Here is a 23139-nt window from a genome sequence, read left to right as displayed (position 1 = left end):
GTGAAATCTTTTAAAATAAAACAGCTGCAGAAGAAATGGTCAAGCCATTGAAGGCAATATGATAGCTGCTATTAAATCCCACTTTTAGAAGCTTCCTTTAGCTTTGATGATTTTTTTTGGTCTCAAAAGTTGCTATCAATTTTTCGCTGACCTCAGCTCAACCTCACAAAATCAACCTAACTTCTAGTCTGTCCACATTTTTCTTGTGTAAGGACAAAAAAAAAATAGAATAAAAATAGTGAATTGCATTAAAACTGAAAGTGACCAAAAGTTAGGATGCTTTGGGTTTAAAAAAATTCTGTGAATTTGTTTTGCTTTTGCAAAGCCAATACCCTGAGGTGGCTCAGATCAGGATGTCTTTTTGTCTGAAGTTCAGGGAAGTATGAATAAGTAGCTTGAGACTTCATCTTTAATTGTAACCAAATGCACTATCTTATGAGGGACTGAAGATTGCCATAAAGATGTTCTCAGCTTTTCAGGGGCTGTTGCTGTCCTTGAAATAAAAATTATTTACATAGTGCCTACTCAACATAAAGTCTGAATAACTCATGTCTCTATGTTAATAGCATCTTTATTGGGCATCCTTGCTGTCATTAATTTATATATCCCTATTTAGGTGGGAAATGAAGGCATAGAATGGCACAGAGCAAGACAAGCTCTGCATTGCCTGGAGTTGCGACACCTGTCTGATAGTGGAACCTGGCAGCGTGAATCAGACACTGAGCATCTTTTTCTCAGTGTGTGTAGCACCTTGCAATGATCTCAGCAGAATGACCATGCCAAGCAGCAAATTTATTGTGACCCTCATGCCAAACACATCTTAAAATATCGCACTTCCTCAAGACTTAAGCATTTGGCCATTATAGAGCTCCCATATTTCAGCCTTGGAAATCTGTGCAGCGTATGTGCACTCCACCCCACACTTAAGGAAGCAACACGTCCTGCTGCACATGCAGCATTTCATTGCTCTGCATATTCACAGTAAATCTGACTTACAGAACCTTCACCGTGCATGTTCCCAGTGGCTGGGCAGCACATGGGCAATAGGTCCATTAGACAATTCCCAGAAGGGTAAACCTTACTGTGCAGGCATGTGGTGACTTTGTCACATGTGCACAATAAATATGATGTTCTCTAAAAGTGTTGGCCTGAGTATGAGGGTTCATGCAGTCTTGTGGTTACCACCAGGCTGTATACAACCTGCTTGCAGAGCAGCCTGAGTAGAGTATCTGACCTGCCACAGCTCCCAAACAGCTTGAAATCTTAACAAATATATAAATTTTTCGGCAGCTGCCCAAACAATGCTTCTGGGCTGAAAAAGAGAATGTGTTCAGGAAATACAGCTGTTTGATAGCCTTAAGTCTGTGAAGTCTAAGTTTATGAAGATATCCCTGAAGCTCATGGTCTCATTTTGAATGTCATCACCTGCACCTCTTTCATCATCCTGGAAGAAGTGATCCTTTGCCTCCATCTGCATGGTCCAAACCCCACCACAGGTACTGAAGGAGCCTGTTCCTTTCTTAGCCTGTATGATGTTTCTGAAAAATATGTGATTTTGTGAAGCTAGGGGAGGGATTGGCAATCATTACATTGAAATCATGTGATTAATAGCATCTTTATTGGGCATCCTTGCTGTCATTAATTTATATATCCCTATTTAGATGGGAAATGAAGGCATAGAATGGCACAGAGCAAGACGAGCTCTGCATTGCCTGGAGTTGCGACACCTGTCTGATAGCGGAACCTGGCAGCGTGAATCAGACACTGAGCATCTTTCTCTCAGTGTGTGTAGCACCTTGCAATGAGCTTAATAAAGATGCTATTAATCACATACATGTGAAATCATGTGAAATCATGATACTTGCCCAAGCTCTGAAAACTTACAAACTAAGAACAATTTCCAGGTTGATTACTACATGGAATACCTGGCTTGAGGACTTAGGCACATGTATTTTGGCTTGCCCAAAATAACACACCTTGCCTAAAATGACAGAGAACCTCTAGAGCAGAACTAGAGTGCCCCAGCCTACTAATTTTGTTGTCCCATCGTGAATGCAACAGGTGACTCATGATATTCTAGCCAAGCCTATCAACACAGGCAGAGTGCCAGGGGTGTTCTCAGGAAGACTTTGCTTTCCAGCCTGCTCTCTTCTTCTCAGAGGCACACAGCCCACAGCACCACATGCAGCAGCATGCAGTATCGAGCCGTGGGATATAGTCAGTGACTTGGTATCTATCTCATCCCGTCTCCTGTGTGCATTAAACTGTTCGGTGGCTGGGAGATTTTTTAATACTATTTTCATTTCTAAAATGACCTCTGTCTCTTCCACAGAATAACTTTCTCATGGTGACAGAAATTAGCATCCCAGGGGAAGGACTGGACTTGCCAGCCAGGCTGCCTATTCTAGAGTCAGTGTTTTTATGTGCCATTGAATATCCTAATGAGACTTTGTGCCACTCCACAGGGAGCCAGCAAAGACTGTGCAAGGTGGGTAGGAGGTACTATTGCCCAGTGGGGATACCTGCTATGGTGCTCTGTTACCAGTCTGAAGCTCCTCACACACTCACATCTCCCTGCCTAGCTGTGTGGTATTGTTTTGGTTCGTATGGCAAATAGCAAAGATGTGTATAGTAGAAGCTGGACCAGTCTCCACCAATATAAAGCAACCACAAGAACTATTAGATGTTGTTACATGCTGTTACAGCTATATGAAAGCGTCAAGGAAAAGACAGGAACATTAATAGCACATCTTCATATTTTATTTTTCATTTTAATCTATTCTTATTTTTTTAATTCCAGTTCTTGAACAAAACCTTCCAAAAATATGTAGTCCCTAATTTCATCACAATACTATTAATTTTGTGTTACATGCGTGTTTTTGACAGATTTTCTTGTGTAGCTCTGCATACTACACCATTGTACAAAATCTCCAGCAGAGACCAGAAGAAATGAGCCAATGTGAGGCCAGGTTCTGTTCTCAAATACACTCTGGCTCCATCTGAGTTTAGTGGGATTTAAGAATGTGACATGAGGGTAAAACAAAATGCCTATGAGCAAGCTTTCTGATTAGCTATATTAGTTTATGAGGCATCGGCAAGTTTCCAGGGATGTCATGCCAATTTTTATGACTAATTTTTCACTGAAGGTCTTCAGTAGGAAGAGCACTCATTTTTATGGCTCTGGGACCCCTCTGAGCCCACAGCAGCAACCATGACGCTAGATGATCCAAGGATCCAGGAGTTGCACCACTGGGATTGCAGAGAGGGATCACAAGAGAAGTAGCAGTGGTGACCTTGTGATTTTGTCATTGATCCGAGTTTCAGGTCATCATGAAAAAACAGAAGCCAGACTGCGCATGCATTGTTCTCAGGTTAGGAATGGTCTGCGATGTCACAGAAGGTTGTAAGTGACCTTATTAAAGCAGCCATAGGATTGACTTAGTTTACAGCCAGGGCCAACCAGACATTGAATAGGAAATGCCACAAAGTGTCTTCCACTCAGCCAGAACATGAATAATCATGGAGAGGGCACAGAACAGTGACTCAGCGCCCCATGCTATGTACAGGCATGGGCAGGTTTGCCCTGTACAACCATGCTGGGCACCTCCTATGGCAGGGGCTGTTTGAGCCTTACCTTTCAGCTCTTCAGTCACTTCTCTTACTTCTTCCAGTTTTTACACTATGTCCTCTTCTTTTATTCCAGATATTATAATTTTTTTCCCTTTTCTTGTAATACTTTTACCTCTATTTTCTTCATTTTGCTCTTCTTTTTTTGCTCATCTCTCTCTATTCGTATTTCCCTGTTCAATCTTTGACTCAGTTTCTTTCTCTCACTCTCTCTTCAAAGTCTGTAATCTTGTAATCTCACTCTCGCTCTTTTTTTTGTTCTTTTTAGGTTACTCTTTCATTATAAGTTTGTTTTTCACCAACTTCTTTAATTTCTCTTCTATATCTTTAGCTCACATTCCTTTAAATCCTAAACCATTGCACTCTGCACAGTTCCAAATGTAACCTCCTTCTCTACTGTCATGTATGAGTATCCACTCATCTGATGCTGTCTCACAACCTGCTCTGCTTCTCCATCCCCTCAGTTCTTAAAGTAAAGCAAGTGGCATACCATAACAAATTTCCATACAAAACTTCAAAGTTGCTACCCAATCCTCTGCTGTTTTCTTCTTAACCCACCTCATCAGGAAAAATTTATCTGTTGCCTACATCTTCTCACCAGCTGGTGGACAAGGACTCTTATTTCTCAAGAGGGCTAAGATGAAAACAGTTTTGGTTCTGGCAATTCGTCAGGAGCCCTATCCATTCTCCAGGTTTTTGATTACCACAGATATTCTCCATCAGAAATTTCTTCATGCTGGAATAAACATTCTGTTGCAGTATCAACTCTAGTGATAGAATAGGGAATATCGATATAGTTCTGACCAGATTATATACATTTAGGAAAACGCAACTTTGGAGAACAAATCTGCTTGCAAGAAATGGTCTGTGAACATATTCCGTATCTGCAGCTTTTCAACTGTATATATTTCTGTTGAGGATAAGAAAAACGCCTGTTTGTCCACCTAGTGTTTTGGAGTCCATTCCTCAATGAAATAGTGTAAAGTGTAGGTTCTTATCCTTCAGTCTTTCTACTGGTAACAATGTGGTATGACTCCATGGAACTGTTGCAAGAACCCAAGTAGCTGACTCTGTCCTGACAGATTCTTGATTACAATCCTTACTTCTTAAAAACTTTCACTACATCTGATGTGTTTGGTGGTCTCCCACAAAAGCTTTCAAGAACATTTTACTGTGGTTTGTAGCTGACAATTTTTTACCTAACTGTACCACTTTCAACCACAAAACTTTTCCCTGCTTCTCTTCAAGTAGCAAATAATCACCTTGAACTTCCTTACACCTTCTGTAAAGCTAGCAATATGGACACAAATTATTCCTCTTTCCTAGACTTCTTGTAATCTGCCAAGAAATTATTACATGTGAAAGGAAGCCCTTGTTCCTTGCACGACTATTGGTTTATCATTTTTCTGTGAGAGAGCACTCCAGCAGAGTGCAATCTCTGTACTTCTCTCAGATCAAAACCTGATCAAGAATGAGACTCCACAATCCTTTTTGCAAAGAATTACAACAATTTTGTACACTTAGACTGCTTGTTAGAAACATGAGGAGAAGCTTCTCCCAGGTAGAAGATACACCTGCTTACAGTTGGATGTGAATTTTGTGTTTATGCTGCATAAAAATGTGAAGATGAGCAATACAAACAAACATGAATGATACCGTTCTTCCTCTACTATGAAGAAGGTTAAAGTGTAATTGGATAATGATGTCATAGTGACCATAATGATGATGTAAGGCATGTTTTATGTCCAAAGATATATGTCATGAATAACTGCCAGAAGTTGCTTCCAGTAGGAGGATTAAGTATGTGCTAGACTATCAAGGAGGCAGTTGCCTAGTTGCAGATCAAAAATTGGTCTTGAGTTACAAATAACAATTCTCCACTTTCAAATTTATATCTTCTCCTTTTTTTTTTTTTCCATGCAATGGCAGACAAATTGTGCATAGGGAATAACAAGACGGTGAAATCTGGGGGAAAACAGGGAAAGGCCAGTACTAGGCTGGGATGCATACCTGGGTCTCCCGTTGTTTGCTGGCCAGATTTCTCAGGGCAGGTGCTTCAGCAGAGAGGAAGACTGGACCCATTGGCAAAGGCTTTGTTTCCTGCTGTACACATGTCATTACAGTAAATCCACCAAACAGACTTAAGATAAGTTGGTAGAGACTTGGACTGCTAACATAAAGGCTCCATTCTCTATTCATGGTCTCATAAAGTATTAACTCCCACTTAAATTGCTCCATTAGATTCCCACTATAAGGTCATCAGCTTCCTTTTCTTCACTTTATTCTGTTGTTTGTGCAGGGTACCATTTCAGATGTGTAGTATTCTAAGCTGAAAAGTCTCTTCCACTGGAAATTTAAGCAGATTGGACTGCATGAAAACATCTTACAGCATGCATGTGTTGCCTGCTACAAGGGAGTGCAGTTTCTGTCTGAGTCCAAGCTATTAATAATGATTTGTATGGAGACTAAGTAACAGAAAAAATATTTAGGAAAAGATTTCTTAGTTCTTATAAGATTGATTTTTTGGTAGGCAACTTTCTTAGTTTATGAAGTAATTTAGAAAGTACTGTGTTGTAAATTACAAAGTACAGTACATAGCACTCGGGCTAAGGGCAGTTTTGTTATTATGACTGCCTGAGATCTGATAAACTATTATATCTGCCTTTATAAACACTTTATTAAATATCACACTATCACAAACCCAAGAATGTTGTATAAAAGAAACTTGAGCAATTCAACATCCACTTTTTGTCATAAAAAAAAGAAATATTCTCTTGATTAGTTTCTATGAAGCACAATATCTGTAAAATAAACAAGATAATCCTTGTGTAAACAGCACAGGGTATGTAGAGCACAGAAATGGATAGAGGCATAAAGAACATTCTTGGCTCTAAAACTTGAAAGCAAATTTCCACTTCATTTAATCTAGTTTAATAATAGTTTTAATTGCAGTAATTTAAAGTCACCAAAAAACCCCACTTTTTTCTAGCTTTTCTTTTTTTAATTGTATCTGTATCCCTAGGTAGCATCCTCTGGACTGTAATGAGTCTTTGTGTTCATGTGCCCCTTCAGACCTATCTCTAGATTTCAATAGTGGAATTCTGCCTGGCAACTATCATTCTGTTCTTCATATATCAAGGAAACAAAATGTCGTTCATCTGTCCTCAAAGTAAGCGTCTAACCTACAGTCCACTGGCAACACTCCTTTCTCCATATAAGAAAAGCAACCGGTGTTTCATGGCCACGACCATAAGAAATACAGATTTGTCTCATAATCATCTGTTTCCCTTCTATAAGCATTTCCTTCGAGTCAGATGTAATGAATGGACTTTATTTTTCTCATTATTTTAATCCCCAGTTTTGAAGGCACAAATAGTTTACATTTCTACAGTGACCAATGCCTGAAGCACTCCGTGCGAACATTACTTAGTGAAACCCTATGTGGCCAGCTGGAATGAAGACACCTGCTTTCACAAAGACTATGATCCATGAGAATCCCAAGGAAGGAGAATCAGACATTTTTCAAGAGTTGGATGTTTCTCAAATATTACTAATCCAGCCAGATCCCAATGTTTCTTTTGAACTCGAACACTGGTTAACGTGGTTAAGATGTAAATACTGAAAGGAATTGCTAACCCTTTTTTTTTTTCAAATTCCTATGTATATGTATATGTATATGTATATGTATATGTGTATGTGTATGTATGTATGTATATGTATATGTACGTGTGCATATATGTGTTTATCAACTTATATAGGATATAAACAATATTAGAATTTAAAGTCCTGGATTTGTCTAATTTATAACTTCATAGCATCCATCTCACAAAGAGTACATTTCCTTTTGACAGCAAATATGGGAAGCTGTGGCTGCAATCAGTACTTAAAATGGCCTGGAGGTCTTCCAGACCACTGGAAGAGAACCTGTCTCCAAACTCTTTCACCTGCGATCCAAAGAAAGGACCAGTTCTTTCCAGTAGAGAAAAGTGTTTGAATATATTATTGATATACTCTTAGGCATCAAGGTGGGGTTTTTTTACTTAATTTGCACTACCGCCATGTTTCATCTATGTTTCCATTTATACACCATTTCTGAAACTCCCATATTTACCTAGTGGCAGATTTACAAGGAGTCAGAATATAAAAAGGACTTTAACTTCCATTACTTACTTATGGGTAGCACCATACATGCTCCTAGGTCATGTAATGCTTTCTTAGTTATGTGCCACCTCCATGTAGTTTAGGGCAATGTCCTCCCATGGATTATCTTCCATTTTTCTTTATTCCCATGTCAGCAGCGTCAATATTTCCCATTTGCAACTTTTTTTTTTTTTCTATTTAGAGTCAGCCTGACAGGCAAAAGCAACAAAATGTCCCATGGACATACCACAGTGTTCAGTGCAACTCCACCTTTCATATCGATTGCACTTATGTCATTAGCACAGCAATCACTGTGTTATATGGTAGTCAATACAGGTAATTACTCCAACAGGCACACACAGCTTAGCTCGAATGTAAGAGAAACTAAAATGAGTATTGAAGTTTTTCCCGAAGGATTTTTAAGGGGCGCACAAAAGGAAGGAGGTTTCTCTCTCCTGAATTTGCAGAGGTGTTTCTAGCCCACGGTGCCTCTAAACAGGATAAGATTATAGTATCTGAAACACAGGCAGCTGGGGCTCCATTCACCTTTCTCCTCAGCTGCAGTACTGTGTCGGTGAGCTGATAACAGACAAACATTAAAAAGCCCATCGCAATCACAAACTCATCTTTTTGGGAACTGTCTTGGTGAGATGAGGGTGAACCCCTGCCTGGTATGCAGGGCCTAATGGTCAGAGAGCAGCACACAATAGGAATTCCATTACCTACAAGGTATTAGAAAAGTGTTCCCAGCTGAAAACCTTTATCCAATTCCAATTGTTGGTTGAACAACAACGACATTAAGGGCAGCATTGTTCCATTTGCTACTGTGTCAAACAATGCAATGACTGTTCAGAATCACATTTTGTTTCCCAAGTAGCTGAATTTACTGTGGGAGTAGAGCAGCATTTTACATCCAGAAAATCTGCATTCCTTAAAGCAGATGTTTTTAATTTTAATAACATCAGCCTATAGAAGTGAATATCTGAAATATTCTGATTGCTGTGTGCATGTTGCTGTTTAGGAGTAACACTCCATCTTGGTGGGTTTGCAGAAAAATTCAGGAGCCACCAGGAGAAATAAGCTGCTACTAACTGTGCTACCAAGAATAATGTTGCTTTTTTTTTCCTTTGATAGCCACTTTAAAATGCCCTCCTGTGCAGAAGTATGTCATTTTCTGCACTGTAGATACACCACATTATAGACCCATAGACCCATACTTGGAAAATTGCACATGTAAAATTGTTTGCGGTGTGTGCCTTTACTTTTCCACACATGCAGCCCAGATGTGTGCATGCACATATCATGCAAAATGGGCATGTACTGTTTTTACAAGTGAGGACATATCTTTATGAATAGTACATGAATGGAGTCAAGGGAAACCCTGCACAGTCTCTGGGATATGCAGGGCAGAGTCCCTGGTCTCCAGGTAAGCAAAGATATATGTATATCCAGCACTTTTCCCACTAGTCTCTCCGTACTGCAGACTGTAGTGTTGAGGTCCTCGAAGTGGCTGTAAAACAGTGCTTGCAGTGCCTTATTGCAATAGCACAGAGCTCAGCAAAGGCTCCTTTGCTCAGTAAGAAACTGAGTAAAGCTAGCCTGTGCTGTGCTCTGCCTTCCCATGCAAGACTGCTAATGATCTATGAGCTAGCTCAAGTATGTACAAACTGTTTCCACTAACAGTGGGCACATGCAAAACTTGAATTCATACAAATAGGTGCCACGCTGACAAGCAGTCTTGTTGGCTTAAATAGCACAACTTGTACTGATGAGGTCTGTGTCTGTGAGGTTTTGTGATCTTTCTTTTTCCCATGGATGTATTTTGTAGATGTGGTTCAATACATGACTAGGATTGACATAGTTGAACTGTAGATCATTCTACAACCTTTCTTAATAAAACTAAAGCTCTGAAATCACTTGCCTGTTCTATTCTAAAAATAAAAATTTTTTAAAAAAATGGGAGAAAGGCAACGTGCCTTTCATTTAGCAATATATATAAGACAATTTTTAACTGAAAGGTCTTATATTGGGAAGAATACTTTTAGCTGCATATGCTCCTTCTGTTTTCTGCTTTCATAGCTGCTAGACTGACTTCCCAGTGACCAGTCACTTAAAAAGCCATGCTGCATGTGTGTGTGCTGAGATAGGAAAAGCACTGCACTGCAAGATTATGTGTGAAGCAATTTTTTCAAGCCCTGGACTTCCAAATCACTGCAGCCCAGCAGCAAACCACTGGACCTACCAGCTATTCCCTGCTTTCTAGGTGACCTAAACCCAGATTTGGGCACTCAGGGTAAGCAATATCAGAACTTGATAATACGAAAGAACCAAAACAAGGCATGGAGACAGATAGCAAAACATTCCTAGCACCTTAGATGCAAACATTCTTGCATTGAATAAAACAGTTTTAGGATGTGTAAATGCTGGTTTACAGTGGCTCATGGCTCTGAAAAAAAAAAAAAAAAGACATATTTGCCATGAATCAGATTTTTTAAAGTATTGAGATGTAGAGAGCTGTGTATTTTGGTTTCCAAAATAATCCGGGGTTTAAATCCTCAAAGAGATTTATATGATGAACCTGCAATTATTTCAAGGAGCGTTAGACCCTTTGCCACTCTGAAATCCTTCCCTCGAAGTAACTATCTTTATTTTAGTATGCAAAAATATCTAAAAAACTGGCCCTGTGAAACTAAAGTTGTAATTTAGCTCAACGGGTGGTTGGACAATCTCAAACGTTAATAATTTTGGAGTAACTAGAAAGAAAACAGCCTAATGTGCTCATTATGGAAGGTGGAGCATTACTTCTGACAAAGTTTTGCATATCAGTAAACTATGAGAGGGTAGTGCCAGTGGCATCACAAATAATTGAAGCATATCCCTGCAGTGGTCAGATGTGAATTCTTGTGCGAGCGCTGCTCCCACAGGAGTTTCATCGTTCACCTGCGGAGGACAGAGTTGGGTCTCGCCGATCCAGGAGGGCTGGAAGGTGGGATGAGGGTATTTTTTTCTATGTAAGTATCTTTAAATGTACCTGTGAAATAGCTGAGTCGTAAACCCGTTGAATCCTTGTGTTTTGCTGCTGGAGAGAAACCATTAAAAGAGATTTATTGTCATATTTCCCTTTTGTGTTGTACTGTTCCCCTCCATCATAAAATATTCTCGTCGGTTTATAGCAAAGCAAATATAGCAGTTTAGTTCATAAGCGCCAAAGTTTCCCTCTATTACACCCCGGCTTTCAGAGGTAATTGAATTAGTTCCTGTTTTCTTTGATACTAGCGAGCGGATTGCTGCCCCGAGCCGCAGTAACGAGGCTTATCGAGACCTGATGTGTGCAGAGGGGTCGTTATCCAGAGACCGAAATGGACCCGCACCAGCCCGCAAGTCTGTAGGAACCCGTCCAAGCGGTTTTAACTTTTATTCTTCCTGCCGAGGATTTAAAGCGGCTTTGTATAACAGTCAAACAAGAATAAGCAGCTGTGGAAAATATAACAAATCATAAGAGCGGTTTAACAGAGAGAGGGGGAGCGAAGCTGGCAAAGAAAACCCAGGCGCTTGCAGAGCCCTGCGTGGGGACAGGCGGGACGCCTGCCTGATTCCTGACCCCGGTTTAAGAAACAAGTGGGGGGACTTAGGAAAAGTCTCTTGTGCTGGAAAGCTCGTGGTTTCAGAGCACGGTTGCAAAAAAACCTCAGGTACCATTTGGGACTGGGCGGTGCTGCTTTTGATTTTGATTTTTTATTTTTTTCCCGAAAATCACTTGCTAAGTGATTCTTCCGGGCGGTCCCGCTCACCCTCCCCGGGCCCGGCAAAGGTGTCCGCGGGGCTGCGCGGGGAGAAGCCGGGGGACACAGGAGGAGCTCGCCCCAGCGGGCAGGTAGCCACCAGCCAGGCCGTAATTACAAAGCAAACACGGGTGAAATATTGGATCGGCCTTGCCCGTGACAAGATCTGCGCTTTTTGCCGCCAATTTGTTTGTGGAGCTCTATTTAAAGGCGCTTGATTGAGGAAACGTTGAAAATAGCAGTTAGGGTTTCCCTAATGAGACCTCTAGAGGAAAGCAGTGGCATTCAGGGGGCTCCAGGAGGAGGAGGGGAAGCGCTTAACCCTTTCCAGCCGGCCCCAGCCCAGCGGGGCTCCTCCCGGGCGCGGCACCGCCCGCAGGGCGCCCCCGGGACCGCCGAGGGGACCGAGGCCGCCCGCTCCCGGGACATGCGGGGGGCAGCGGGGGCCAGCCCGCCTTCTCCTCCTCGGCCCGTAGCATTTCGACCCCCGGCCAGCGGGAGGGGTGGCGGCGGGCCCCGCAGTGCCGGGACAGGGCTGAACATCCCCGGTCTCTCCCGGCGGGGGCGGCTGGTGTCCTTGTGCGTGCGCCCCGGCGGGACCGCGGCGTCGGGGCTCTGCCTCCCCGCCGCCCCTTGGTCTACTGAGTCGAATCGTCGGGTGGCTACGGGCTAGTGCTCCAACCCAGCAGCTCAAAGGCGGACGAGGGGAAAAAAAGGGCCCTTAGGAATGCTGAAAAGACCGAGAATGTAGTGAACAAGTAACAAGATGTGTCACCTTAATACGCCCTGCGCTGGGCCCTTGCGACACTCTCTCCCATGTATTCCTTGCTCCGGTTTCTCTTGCTGTGTGAGCCTGCCCCGGCACTCATTCTCGCAACCTCACATACGCTCGCGTGCTCAATTAGCGCCTGTCCGAATCCCATATTAAATGTAAATGAGATCTTTGGTAAAACGCATGTTGGTAGTATTTTGAAAGGTGCTAATGCCCGTAAGAGAGTGCGGATTGCAGTCCTCTTTCAGGTTCCTTCCTCGAAGCGCCAGCACTTGAACGATATTGAAATCCTCCCGCTCTCGATTTTATAAATCAACTTTAGTTCCGAAAACCGAGGCTCACTTTCGCAATGAATTGCTTGCAGCCTACAAGGCCCTCGGATCTTACCTAGGACATGTCTGCTCGCTGCTCCTCCCGGCCGCCTCACCATCCTCTGCACACACATCACCGTCAGCTCTCTTGAAGGTGTATATGTATAAACATGTATATACCTGGACGGAGATCAAACTAATCTTTTAGGGAATACCTAATAAAAAGGGAGAATTGTCTCTTCCTAGAGGGAAGAAAAATGAAAAGCAGAAAAACGAAGTGTTGACTTAGTAAAATATGTTCTGCACGGTGATGTAAAATATTTATTTTTGTTGTCTCATTTGCATCCAGCGTTTTGGCCACGGGTCCATTTCTCTGCAGGTCTGAGGAGGTACAAGACACTCAGTTCTCCATTTCCCGGCTTCTTCTGTTAGCTTCCTGAAGAGAAAAGACTTTTTTTTTTCAGCTAAAATGAAGCAAATAAGGATTTTGCATATCCAGGGATCAGTTGTATCATTTGTAAGAATAAATTACAGTAGAGTCGCGTTTCTAGTAAAGCCTCCTGCTTTCTGTTTATGTTATGCCATTTCTGTTCGCAATTATTTTTATTTTAATTTTATGTCATTTTTAACAGAAGCCAGACCGGTTTTCCCTCCGTGTTTTGTACACAGTGCTCTCTTTCTCGATAAGATGTTCTTTCCTATCTTTTCGTTTTTTCTTTTAAAAATGTTTATAGTTCCCCACGAGCAATTCTCCAATATTTGTCTCTTGTATTTTAAGGACTTGTCCCTGTCTTGCTTTATTTGTTTGTGTGAAATTTAGTTTGAAAGGAGATCAGAGAGAGCAGGAGGGGTTTGTAATAAGAGAATGACCAAGTGACCTAAAGGCTGATTATATGTCATTAACTGGAGACTTGGTGTATCCAAATTACCAAAAAGACCTCACTCAGCCAGATCAATTACACCGAGATACGCATATAGGAATTGCGGTCCAGGCTGATGCTTCTAACAAGTGTGCAGCCGACATTTCCAGGAGTCAGCTGCTGAGTTTTGAGACGAACCCGTGTGCTTCGGCCGGTCCCGGGCAAGCGGGGTGCGGTGCAGCAGGTACACGGCGCGGGGGCACCGGCAGGACGACACCCACATTTTGGGGCGTGCAGTCAGTGCGAAATTGCAGTTAATTGTCACTGATCCAGAGGGATTTTTTTTTTAAGCCAAGTGAGGTTGCCTTTGATCTGTGAACGCTGCTTAAACTCTAGCCTTGTTAAACGGAGACTTTCCATTAAGAATGACGGTAGAACTGTTGATTTTTGTTAGCCTAAACCCAAAACGATGCCAGCCTAACCACTGTTTCCTCCAATGGCTGAATATCAGATGCTGGAGGACAAAATATTTATTAATGAAGGCAATTACATTCGCGAGCTATTTCGTCACCACCGACTTCAAGAGCAGTTTAAGATGCTCTTTCCCAGGAAGGTAAATAACATTACGTGAAAAAAACAAGTGCATGTCTGTATACATACATGTGCGTGTTTATACATATATATGTATCGGATAATATATGACAAACCCAATAAAAAGACACATTCTGAGTTCACTGGAGAATTTTATACGGTCTTTATTATTGTTCTTCTGACAAAGAAGGGGTCTTGGTTGGAGTTCGTTGTGTTTTTTCTTTTCTTTCTATGATTCTTGCCAAGGGTCTAAATGCAACTCTGGAACCTCAGTCACAAATATAGCCAGTCCTCGAATAATTGCTTACACATGCAGCGGTAAAATACGTAGGGTCCCGCGCTTACCGCCAATCGTCGTGACTTAAAAAATGGTCGGTGTCTTGTTTTTTTCTCGTCCCTGCTTTTTTTTTTTTTTTTTTTTTTTTTTTTGTATAGACAACGGCTGCGAGGTTATCATGCCCTGAAATACGTGGGCATTCATTACTGATAATAGTAACGTAAACCAGGGTTCCTCCACCTCCGATGGCAGCAATTAATTCGGGCCTGCTGGGTCCGATTCTGCCCTCTGCCCTGGACGTTGAAATCCAGATTATGTGAGCGTAACGGAGAGTATAAGTAGGCCCATTAGGCACAAGTCCTTTTCATTAACCCGCACTGACAGGTTGACCTTCAAATGATATTTCTCCGCTGCCTCTTTACAAAATTCCGTTTTCTTGCCGGTTTACGTTCCTCTGCGAACTCCTAAGCGATAGCCCAGGGACAGGATGCATTGCGTCCCTGGGACACGGGATGCTTCGGCGTCCCCAAATCCGTCCGAGAACGATACCCCCTTCTGATACGTTTGGTCCCGGGTCAATGACATCATGCACTCTACAAATTCTCGTCTCGACTTTTCAAGCCGTGCACCAGGCGTTTGAGCGATGTGGTAGGCAGCCGGGTGGCAGGAGGAAGGAGAGGCATCCTGCAGACCCGATCCCCGGCAGTTTGGGAGGTGTCGGGGAGCAAAGTCGTCGGGGGGGACTGTCCTGCCAGGGCTGCGCCTCAGATGCAGGGGACGGGGTGTTCTTGGGGTGATTTTGTGGGTCTGACTGTTTGTTTCCTTTAATGAAAACTATAAAGCAGAAAGGTGGACCCGGCGCTGCTGCGGGAGCGGGGGACGCGTGGGGCTGGGCTCGGTACCGGGCACCGCAGCGCTGGTGCGGGTCCCGTCGCTCCCCCGCTCCCCTGCCCCGGGCGGCTTCGTGACCCCTAAAATCGCCCTGCCGATATCAGGCGCTCCTCGACAAGAAGGTGCAGAAAAGTAGCAAACGAATGAGAGACTCGCCGCCCAGGCACCGGTCAGGCGCTTTTATGCCCCTGGCCTGCTCATTAAAACGGCCGGCCCGGTGTGCCTGCAGCTCTCCCAGGCAGCTAGCCCGAGAGTCCTCAGCAGATGTGACTTTCCGACCACCCAGCGTCGGCAACGTCTTCCCCATTTCCATACGGTTTTGTCTGATTCGGAGAAATTAGCTTAATTTGCAATTTACCTTAATTCACACAAACCCGTGCTGGGAAAGGGAGGGAGGTAGAAGCACAGCTCTATTGTTTTGTTATCCCACTCTACCCTTGGCCCGGAGGAGAGAAGTGACCTGGCGATAAGCGGTCCGGCTGCGGCTGAGCGCCGGGGCAGGGCAGCGGGTGGCCCCGGCGGCGCGCCCGGGACTGGCCCCGCTGAGCGGGCGCCCTGCCCGCCCCCCCCCGCTGCCCCCCGCCGCCGCCCCGCTCCTTGGGCTCCAAAGACAGCCCCTTCCTCCTGCTCAGCGACGTGGAGGGCTATTGTGCTGGAGAGGCAAAAACTGCAGGGCAAAAACGACGATACGGCCTCTCGCACACACCCCACAACAAAATAAAATTTAGGGAAAAAAGAAAGTTGGAGGTTGAGGTGGAAAGGGAAAACCAGCCTCGGCACAGTCGCCAACAAAATTTCTTAATTACAGCGAGCTAGTAAAGTCCTGTCTGGCAGCAGAGCCCAGATAAATCGCCGCCTAACATGCAACCATTTTGGCAGGGAACAAAGTGACATAAGGCTGGAGCTTTTTTCCTTTCTTTTTGTTACTTTATTTTTTTTTTATTTTAAGTAAATGATTTGTGCACCAAAAAAAATCTAATCAAATCAGTCACTGGAAGATGAGAGAAAACCTGGTGCTTTTTAGCGAACTCTAAGCCTCGTCTTGGGACAGGTACTTTGGGCTGCAACGGTTTCCAACGCGTTGATCAAACAGAAAGGACTATAACCCCTGATCTGGCAGCCTAAGTAGTTAGAAACTGAGGGAGGACACAAGAGTTGTATTTGCACTAAAACTCGCTTCATAAAACATATAAACTGCTGGGGGACAGGAGGAAAAAAAAATATAAAATCCTGCTGGGTGCTTTATCTAGAGACCCTCTTTCTCCAAAGCTAATTAAGCAATAATGATGCTAGCTTTGGAGACTGGTGTTCTGATCGATATCTCCTGTATCTTTTATTACTTTTTCTCTGCCTCATGTTTTCCGTTTCCTTCATCATCGGAGATGTTATCGAAGTGACCGTAGTGGCTTGCCACAATGACTGTTACAGTTGCAGTCCAGCCTGCAGTATATCGGAAAGCTCCTACACAAATAAGGAGAACGCAAAGAAATACAACCCTGTTTGCAAGCCAATACACCTTTCCGGCCTTGACAATGCTCGCTTCTTCTTCACATCAAGGACAATATTGCAGCAAAATAAAACGGGAGAACAGCTGCAGAAACTGGGTGTATGTCCACCCTGTGCCCTGTAGCCATTGTGTCCCGAGCGGCAGGGGCATACTGCCCGGCCGCTCCAGGGCTCTGCCCTCATCGTGTGCCCACGGCCTTTCCTAGATTTAAAAATCCGCACTGGAGACACGTTATTTCCTTCGGTTAATACAATATATACGTGTGTGCGTGTGCATATGTAGATACAGATATCCATCAGTCATTTTAGTTACAAGCATGTGTGTGTACGTATAAGATGTATGTGTATATACATCAGTTCTACATCTGGACTAGCTTTTCACTTTCGTACTCAGACGCACACGCATATGCGTATATGCTTATATAAATGTGCGTCTGCGTTCCCGTTCTCTGTGCACGTCCCCTCGCCGGATCCAGTTCTGCACTCCCCGTCCTGCCGGAACGCGGGGCCGGCGTCCAGGTTCGCCTTCGCTTTTTCCCCACCGAGGCCAGCTCCCCGGTACCGCAGTGAGCTGCTCCTTGGCGGGCGGCCTCGTCCGCGGAGACAGCCACTTCCCTGCAGAGCTTTCCCCGCCGAGAGCCCGCACACCCACCCGCAAAGCCCCCGGGCCCCAGCGAGCCCTCGTGTCCCGGTGGCACCTCCCGGAGCGAGCAGGGCAGCAATCCCTTCTTCGCACCGGGACCGCTCGGGCTCAGCTCGCCTCCTCTCCGCAGGCGACGAGCTGATTCCCCACAGAGCGGCTTCTTCGTCCTCTTTCCCCCCCAGCCCTTCCTCCCAAGGCATCCCCACCGGCTCTGCAGGGTATCCGGAGAGCGCTTGAGCTGCTGCAGAAATTAAACTTGCGGTTCTTGCTGCCTCAATTCGCAGACTCTTCCATCTCTATCTTTCTTTTTCTTTAATTTATGATCTCTCAGCTCCTGTTGACACAGTTTTCCACACTGCCTATATTGTAGGACTGCGTTGTAATATACACCGAATCAGCCTAGCCGTCAGCCAGGACGCATAAGGGTAGGGTATTTGATATTTCGCAGCTATTTAGTAATGCTCGGCTCCGTTTGAAGATGACAACAATTCGTCTCGCCTCCAAGTTATCTATGAATTACAACCTGAGATCCATTTACCTTTTGTAATGTCTTCAAGCTTACCAAAGCAAAACACCTAAATAGCTACGGGAGATTTCCTCCTGGCCTGGCCGTTAAAACAAACATTTAACTATTCCCTTTCGATAACTAAAGCTGCTTTCCGCAGATGCTGGTCTTTTTTTTTTTTTTTGGTTTTTATTGCAGAAGCAGGAATGGGGAGAAATATTTATATATTTGTTAGTAAAAGCTAGAAAATAAGCTCTGAACATGCTGTAAAAAATATTCGGTTACTTACCGATCAGACCAGTTAAACAAGCATGAAACTGATTTCAGGAGCATAAGTGAGTCGAGTGAATACTGGTCGAGGTGCGTAGGCGCAGGCAGCAAGCTGGAAGAGAATCAGTTAGAGTCGGGTTTATTGTTAGTGTTTCAAAGCAATTCTTTCTGGAAGAAAATACCGTCCCTGGCCAAACCCTGAGCTCTCGGGTCCCTCCACAAGTCAGCAGCGGCGTAAGCCGGAGCCAGCCTTTGCTAACTGGGATCGCAAGCCCGGTGACAGACAAGGCAGAGAAACTTCGTCTTCCTCCTCACGGGAACTAGTGATCTCTTTGTGTATATTAAAACAGCAATAAAAGTATAAGCCGGAGCGCTGCTGGGGCATGCCTGTCGCACCGGGTAAGCGGTAAAGTGCCCTCCGAAGTTGGTTCCTCTACGGCACCGGCATACAGCACTTTGTAAAAGCAACCTCGAAGGGTATCAAGCTCTCACATTGATTTTTGCCAAGAAATTCCTTGGATCCATACTGTACCTGGTTTGAGATTATCCGATATTTAAGTTTTAATGAGTTTGTTGGATTTTTGTTTGTTAGGGTTTTTTTTTAAATGCAGATTTTACAGTAAGGCATCTGCTAAACACTTGCATTAACCTCTGCCTCCATGATAATTTTTCCCCCCTTGTTTTAATTACATTATGGATGCGGAGGGACAGCCAATCCTAAAAGAGGAGCTCGGCAATTAGCAAGGCGAACATCAAAAAGTTTTACTGCGGAGGGCGGTGGACCCCGCCCCCGCCGCCAGCCATTGGCGGCCGCCGCTTCTGACGACATATATTAACCCGAGCGGCCCTAAACATGTAGCTGTACATGGAGATCGTGCCGGGGAGCCCTGCCAGTGCCCCGCGCCGCACCGAGCCCCACCGCCGCCTGCCGCCGCCCACCGCCGCCGCTCCCGGCCGAGCGGCGCGGATGCCCCAGAGGAGAGCCGGGGCGCTGACCCCCGCGGCGCGGCGGGCAGGGATGCTTGCGCCCTCCCGGCACTGACGGCCCCCGCCGCGCAGGTCAGAGGGGAGCGCCGCCCGCCCGCCCCGAGCCGGGGGCGCATGGAGGGGGGCCGCGTGTAAGTACCACCCGTCCGGGCCGCGGCGAACTTGGCGAGAGCGGAGGGAAGCAAGAGACGAGGAAGATCCCGGGCTGAGAAACCAAGCCATTTTGTTTTGGTCGACTGCTCTCCATAGCCTTTTTTTATTTTCCTGTGCGCGCTTCCTCGAAGACCCGGCCCCGGGCGAGGAGGAGGAGGAGGTGGAGGCACAACGCATGAGCGGCGGCTGCGGCGCCTGGGGAGGGGGGATCTCTCGGGCACCCGCGGGGACTCTGCAGCAGCGCCCTATGGAGATGCAGCGGGCAGCGGGGCAGTGCTAAGGGGTGAGCGGCGGGGAGCATCTCCCGCCGGTGCGGCGGGGGGTGGGGGCGGGCGGGGAGGGGAAATCGTTGTTTTGGGGCTCGGGGGGGGGGGGAGGGGTGCGCTAGGGAGCGGGGATGAGTCTAGTGGGCGGCTTTCCCCACCACCCGGTGGTGCACCATGAGGGCTACCCTTTCGCCGCCGCCGCTGCTGCCGCCGCCGCTGCCGCCACCCGCTGCGGCCACGAGGAGAACCCCTACTTCCACGGCTGGCTCATCAGCAGCCACCCGGAGATGTCGCCCCCCGACTACAGCATGGCTCTGTCCTACAGCCCCGAGTACGCCAACGGGGCGCCGGGTATGGACCACTCCCATTACGGGGGGGTGCCGCCCGGGAACGGCCCGCCCGGGCTCGGGGGACCCCGGCCGGTGAAGCGCAGGGGCACGGCGAACCGCAAGGAGCGGCGCAGGACTCAGAGCATCAACAGCGCCTTCGCGGAGCTGCGGGAATGCATCCCCAACGTTCCCGCCGACACCAAGCTCTCCAAGATCAAAACCCTCCGCCTGGCCACCAGCTACATCGCCTACCTCATGGACCTGCTGGCGAAGGATGACCAGAATGGGGAGGCGGAGGCCTTCAAGGCAGAGATCAAGAAGACAGACGTGAAGGAGGAGAAGAGGAAGAAAGAGCTGGTCAGTGCTCCGGGACGCGACGGGACGGGGCGGGACGGGATAGGACAGGGCGGAGGGGGCCACAGAGGGGAGGTTGCTCGGCCGCCCGCCTGCGCCCCATCCCCGCACACCCGGCGCTCGGCTGGGTCGGGTCGCCGGCTGATGTCCATAGGGGACATCTCGGTCCCACCCGTCCCTGCACATACCTGAGGGCCGAGAGCGGGACAGGGCACAGCCCCGGGCGGCCGACGCAGCGTGCCCGGGTCCGGCCGGGCGACTGCGAGCATTCGCGGGGGAAACGACGTGACGGTAGGGCTCCCGCGGGGGTCAGTTCCCGGGTTTGGGCTTGTCTCGGATCGCAAACTGTGATCCCGCCAGAGACAAGCCTCCCTTCTCTTAATTAGGGGTGTAGAGGCGCGATTACCTGCTAAACCCAGCCCGGCTTTAAACACTCGGCAAGTAATAGGTTCGCAGCGCGGGGCTTTCCTGCCCGTGCGCCTTGCGCTTGAACTTTTTTGACTTTTAACGCGAAGAGTCAGCTTTGACGAGGCAGCGCAAACTCAAATTCGCGTAGGCCCTACGACACTCTCGGGCGATATTGTCGCTGATTTCGGTGGCTGCAGGCCCGATGTTTTGGCCCCGTACGTGCCTGTGCCCGTCTCCTTCCCGGAGCCCGGGAGGGGATGGTTTAGCGTGGACCTTATCGTAATCCCCATCTCCCCGCAGATGGCTGGCGCCGTTCGGCCTCCAGCCCGCTCCCCGTGCCTCTGAGCCCCTGGTCCGGTCGTGGAAGGGCAGCGGTGGTGGCGCGGAGCGGGGCTCGGCAAAACTCTCACGGGCGGCGGCTTCGCCCGCGGCGAGAACCCGCAGAGGCCGCCCCGCTTTGTCTCCTGCAGTCCGGAGGCCTCGGCAGGAGCCCATGTCTCCTCGTAGTTTTTCCTCTCACAGGGCAGGGCAGAGGCGACCTAGAAAGGCGAGGAATATCTCTAACGTTTTTTTCTCCTCCCCCCCTTGTTTTTTTTTCCTCTCTTTTTCTCTCTTTTCTCATTCTGTCTCTTCAGAACGAAATCTTGAAAAGCACAGTTAGCAGCAACGATAAGAAAACCAAAGGGAGGACTGGCTGGCCGCAGCATGTCTGGGCTTTGGAGCTCAAGCAATGAGCACGGCAGGACTGGAGGAGCCGTCCTCCTAGTCTCGGTAGCGAGCTCTCCTCTGAGGACTCTTTGTATTTGGAATCGTCCAGTTTATTTATGTGCAATTTCTTCCCCAACCCCCCAAAATGTGGATATTTGAAGGAGAGGGAAAAAGCATTCCATATATGAAGAGGAAACTCCAGCTTGGTAAGGGGTAACGTCTCTAATAGTTTCGTGAATGTTATTTGCTATGTATAAAACACACGGGGAAGACAGAACCATAGAAAAGGAAAAGGAAAAAAAAAATCCCTCCCTGGCATTAGTGTGTATGTGAAGTGTATCTTTAATACTTGGCCTTTTGGATATAAATATTCATGAGATTATAAAATTATATTTCAACAGAAGCAGTTGCACCAATGTTTCGGTTGACTCGGTATTTAGTGTTGTAATTTCGTTGTGGTCGTTTAGTATTTGAAGATGTTTTCAACAGTTATTGGTTATGTGCACTTCCGTCCGTAAGGGAAAAAGTGGAATCGAATTAATATTGAAGGTGTAAACGTTGTAAGTACTCAATAAACCACTGTGTGTGTTTTTTACAAAACAAAAGAAAAAGGAAAAAAAAAAAAGAAAAAAAGGGAAAAAGAAAAAGAAAACCTAAATCTTTTTATGTTTTATACCTCAAAATGTTTTGAATAACAGCGTTGTTTATGGCTTTTTTTCATAATATTTAAAATATTCGGAAGTAAACTAAATTATAAAGATGGCTCCTAAGTTTATTTTTAAACAAGTGACTGAGTGAAAGGAGGGGTAGAGGGAGGGATCTCGCCAGCCCCGTGAGTGTTGAACAGAAACCGGCAGTTCAGCTGAATAGGAATTCCTTGTGGTGGTGTTCTCCATGCAGGAGACCGACTGCTAACGGGAAACGGACAAGGGTGCAAATCCCGAGCGGATCAGGAATCGCAGAGATGCGCGGTTTTCTTGCCGCCGGAGCCCGGGCGGCAGCGGTGCCAGGCGCTGGCGGGAGCCGAACCCGGAGCGGGGCCGGGCGGCGGGGGCGGCCCTGCGGGGGCGGCTTCCCCGGAGGGATGCTGGAGGCAGGCGAGGGAGGCCGGAGGGCTTTGCTCGGAGTGATTATGTAGCAGGTAATTTCACGTCAAGGAATAAAGAGCTAACAAGGCAAGGGATTTGCGGGGCGGGGGGGATATGTAAGATTTACAATGAGCTATGGTGAACTTAATATTAACTTTGCGGTTCCCAAAACTCTCCTGGGTTGCACGTTTCCAGTCCGCCACAGCGAGCATTAATTTTTTTTTTTAATTTTTTTTTTTTAACTGCAAAATGCACCAGCCCGTGCTCTGGGTCTTTTTAATACGTCCATCTGCTTCCCCAGTATGGTCTCTCTTTCCTTATATCTGTGCAGTTATCTCTCGCTCCGTCTGGCGACTCCTTTACCAGTCCTGGTGCCAGACCGGTGGCTTTTTTGCTCCCTGGTGAAGGGACGAGCTGCAGACATTACGCACTGGGAAATCCGTGGCATCCCTCTGTATCGTAGGCAGACAAGGGAAAAAAAAATAAAGCTTTTTACATAAATAACCTGCTCCACGTATTTTTGGCAAATACCGGTTAAGCGCAAGGTTTCCCACCTTTTCCATAACAAAATTCAGGCTCGTATTTTAAACCCTTACTTAAATCATCTCAACTTAAACCAAGCTGGCTCTCTCTCCAGGTCCAGGGCTGCATACCTGCCTGCCTTCCCCTGC

General features: G+C 46.4%; 1 protein-coding gene across 1 annotated transcript; it reads left to right on the top strand.

The window, feature by feature from the left end:
• Positions 1–19712: 19712 nt before the first annotated feature.
• HAND2 (heart and neural crest derivatives expressed 2) lies at positions 19713–21937 on the top strand. Its single transcript, XM_065634458.1, has 2 exons — positions 19713–20267; positions 21308–21937. Exons 1-2 carry the CDS (start codon positions 19713–19715, stop codon positions 21404–21406), a joined length of 654 nt encoding a protein of 217 aa, XP_065490530.1. The 3' UTR covers positions 21407–21937.
• The last annotated feature ends 1202 nt before the right edge of the window (positions 21938–23139 follow it).

Source organism: Caloenas nicobarica, chromosome 4, assembly GCF_036013445.1.
Source record: "Caloenas nicobarica isolate bCalNic1 chromosome 4, bCalNic1.hap1, whole genome shotgun sequence".
In the NCBI taxonomy this organism is placed as follows: Eukaryota; Metazoa; Chordata; class Aves; order Columbiformes; family Columbidae; genus Caloenas; species Caloenas nicobarica.
The sequence above is the reverse complement of the archived record's forward strand: the minus strand, read 5'-3'. Positions and strand labels throughout refer to the sequence as shown.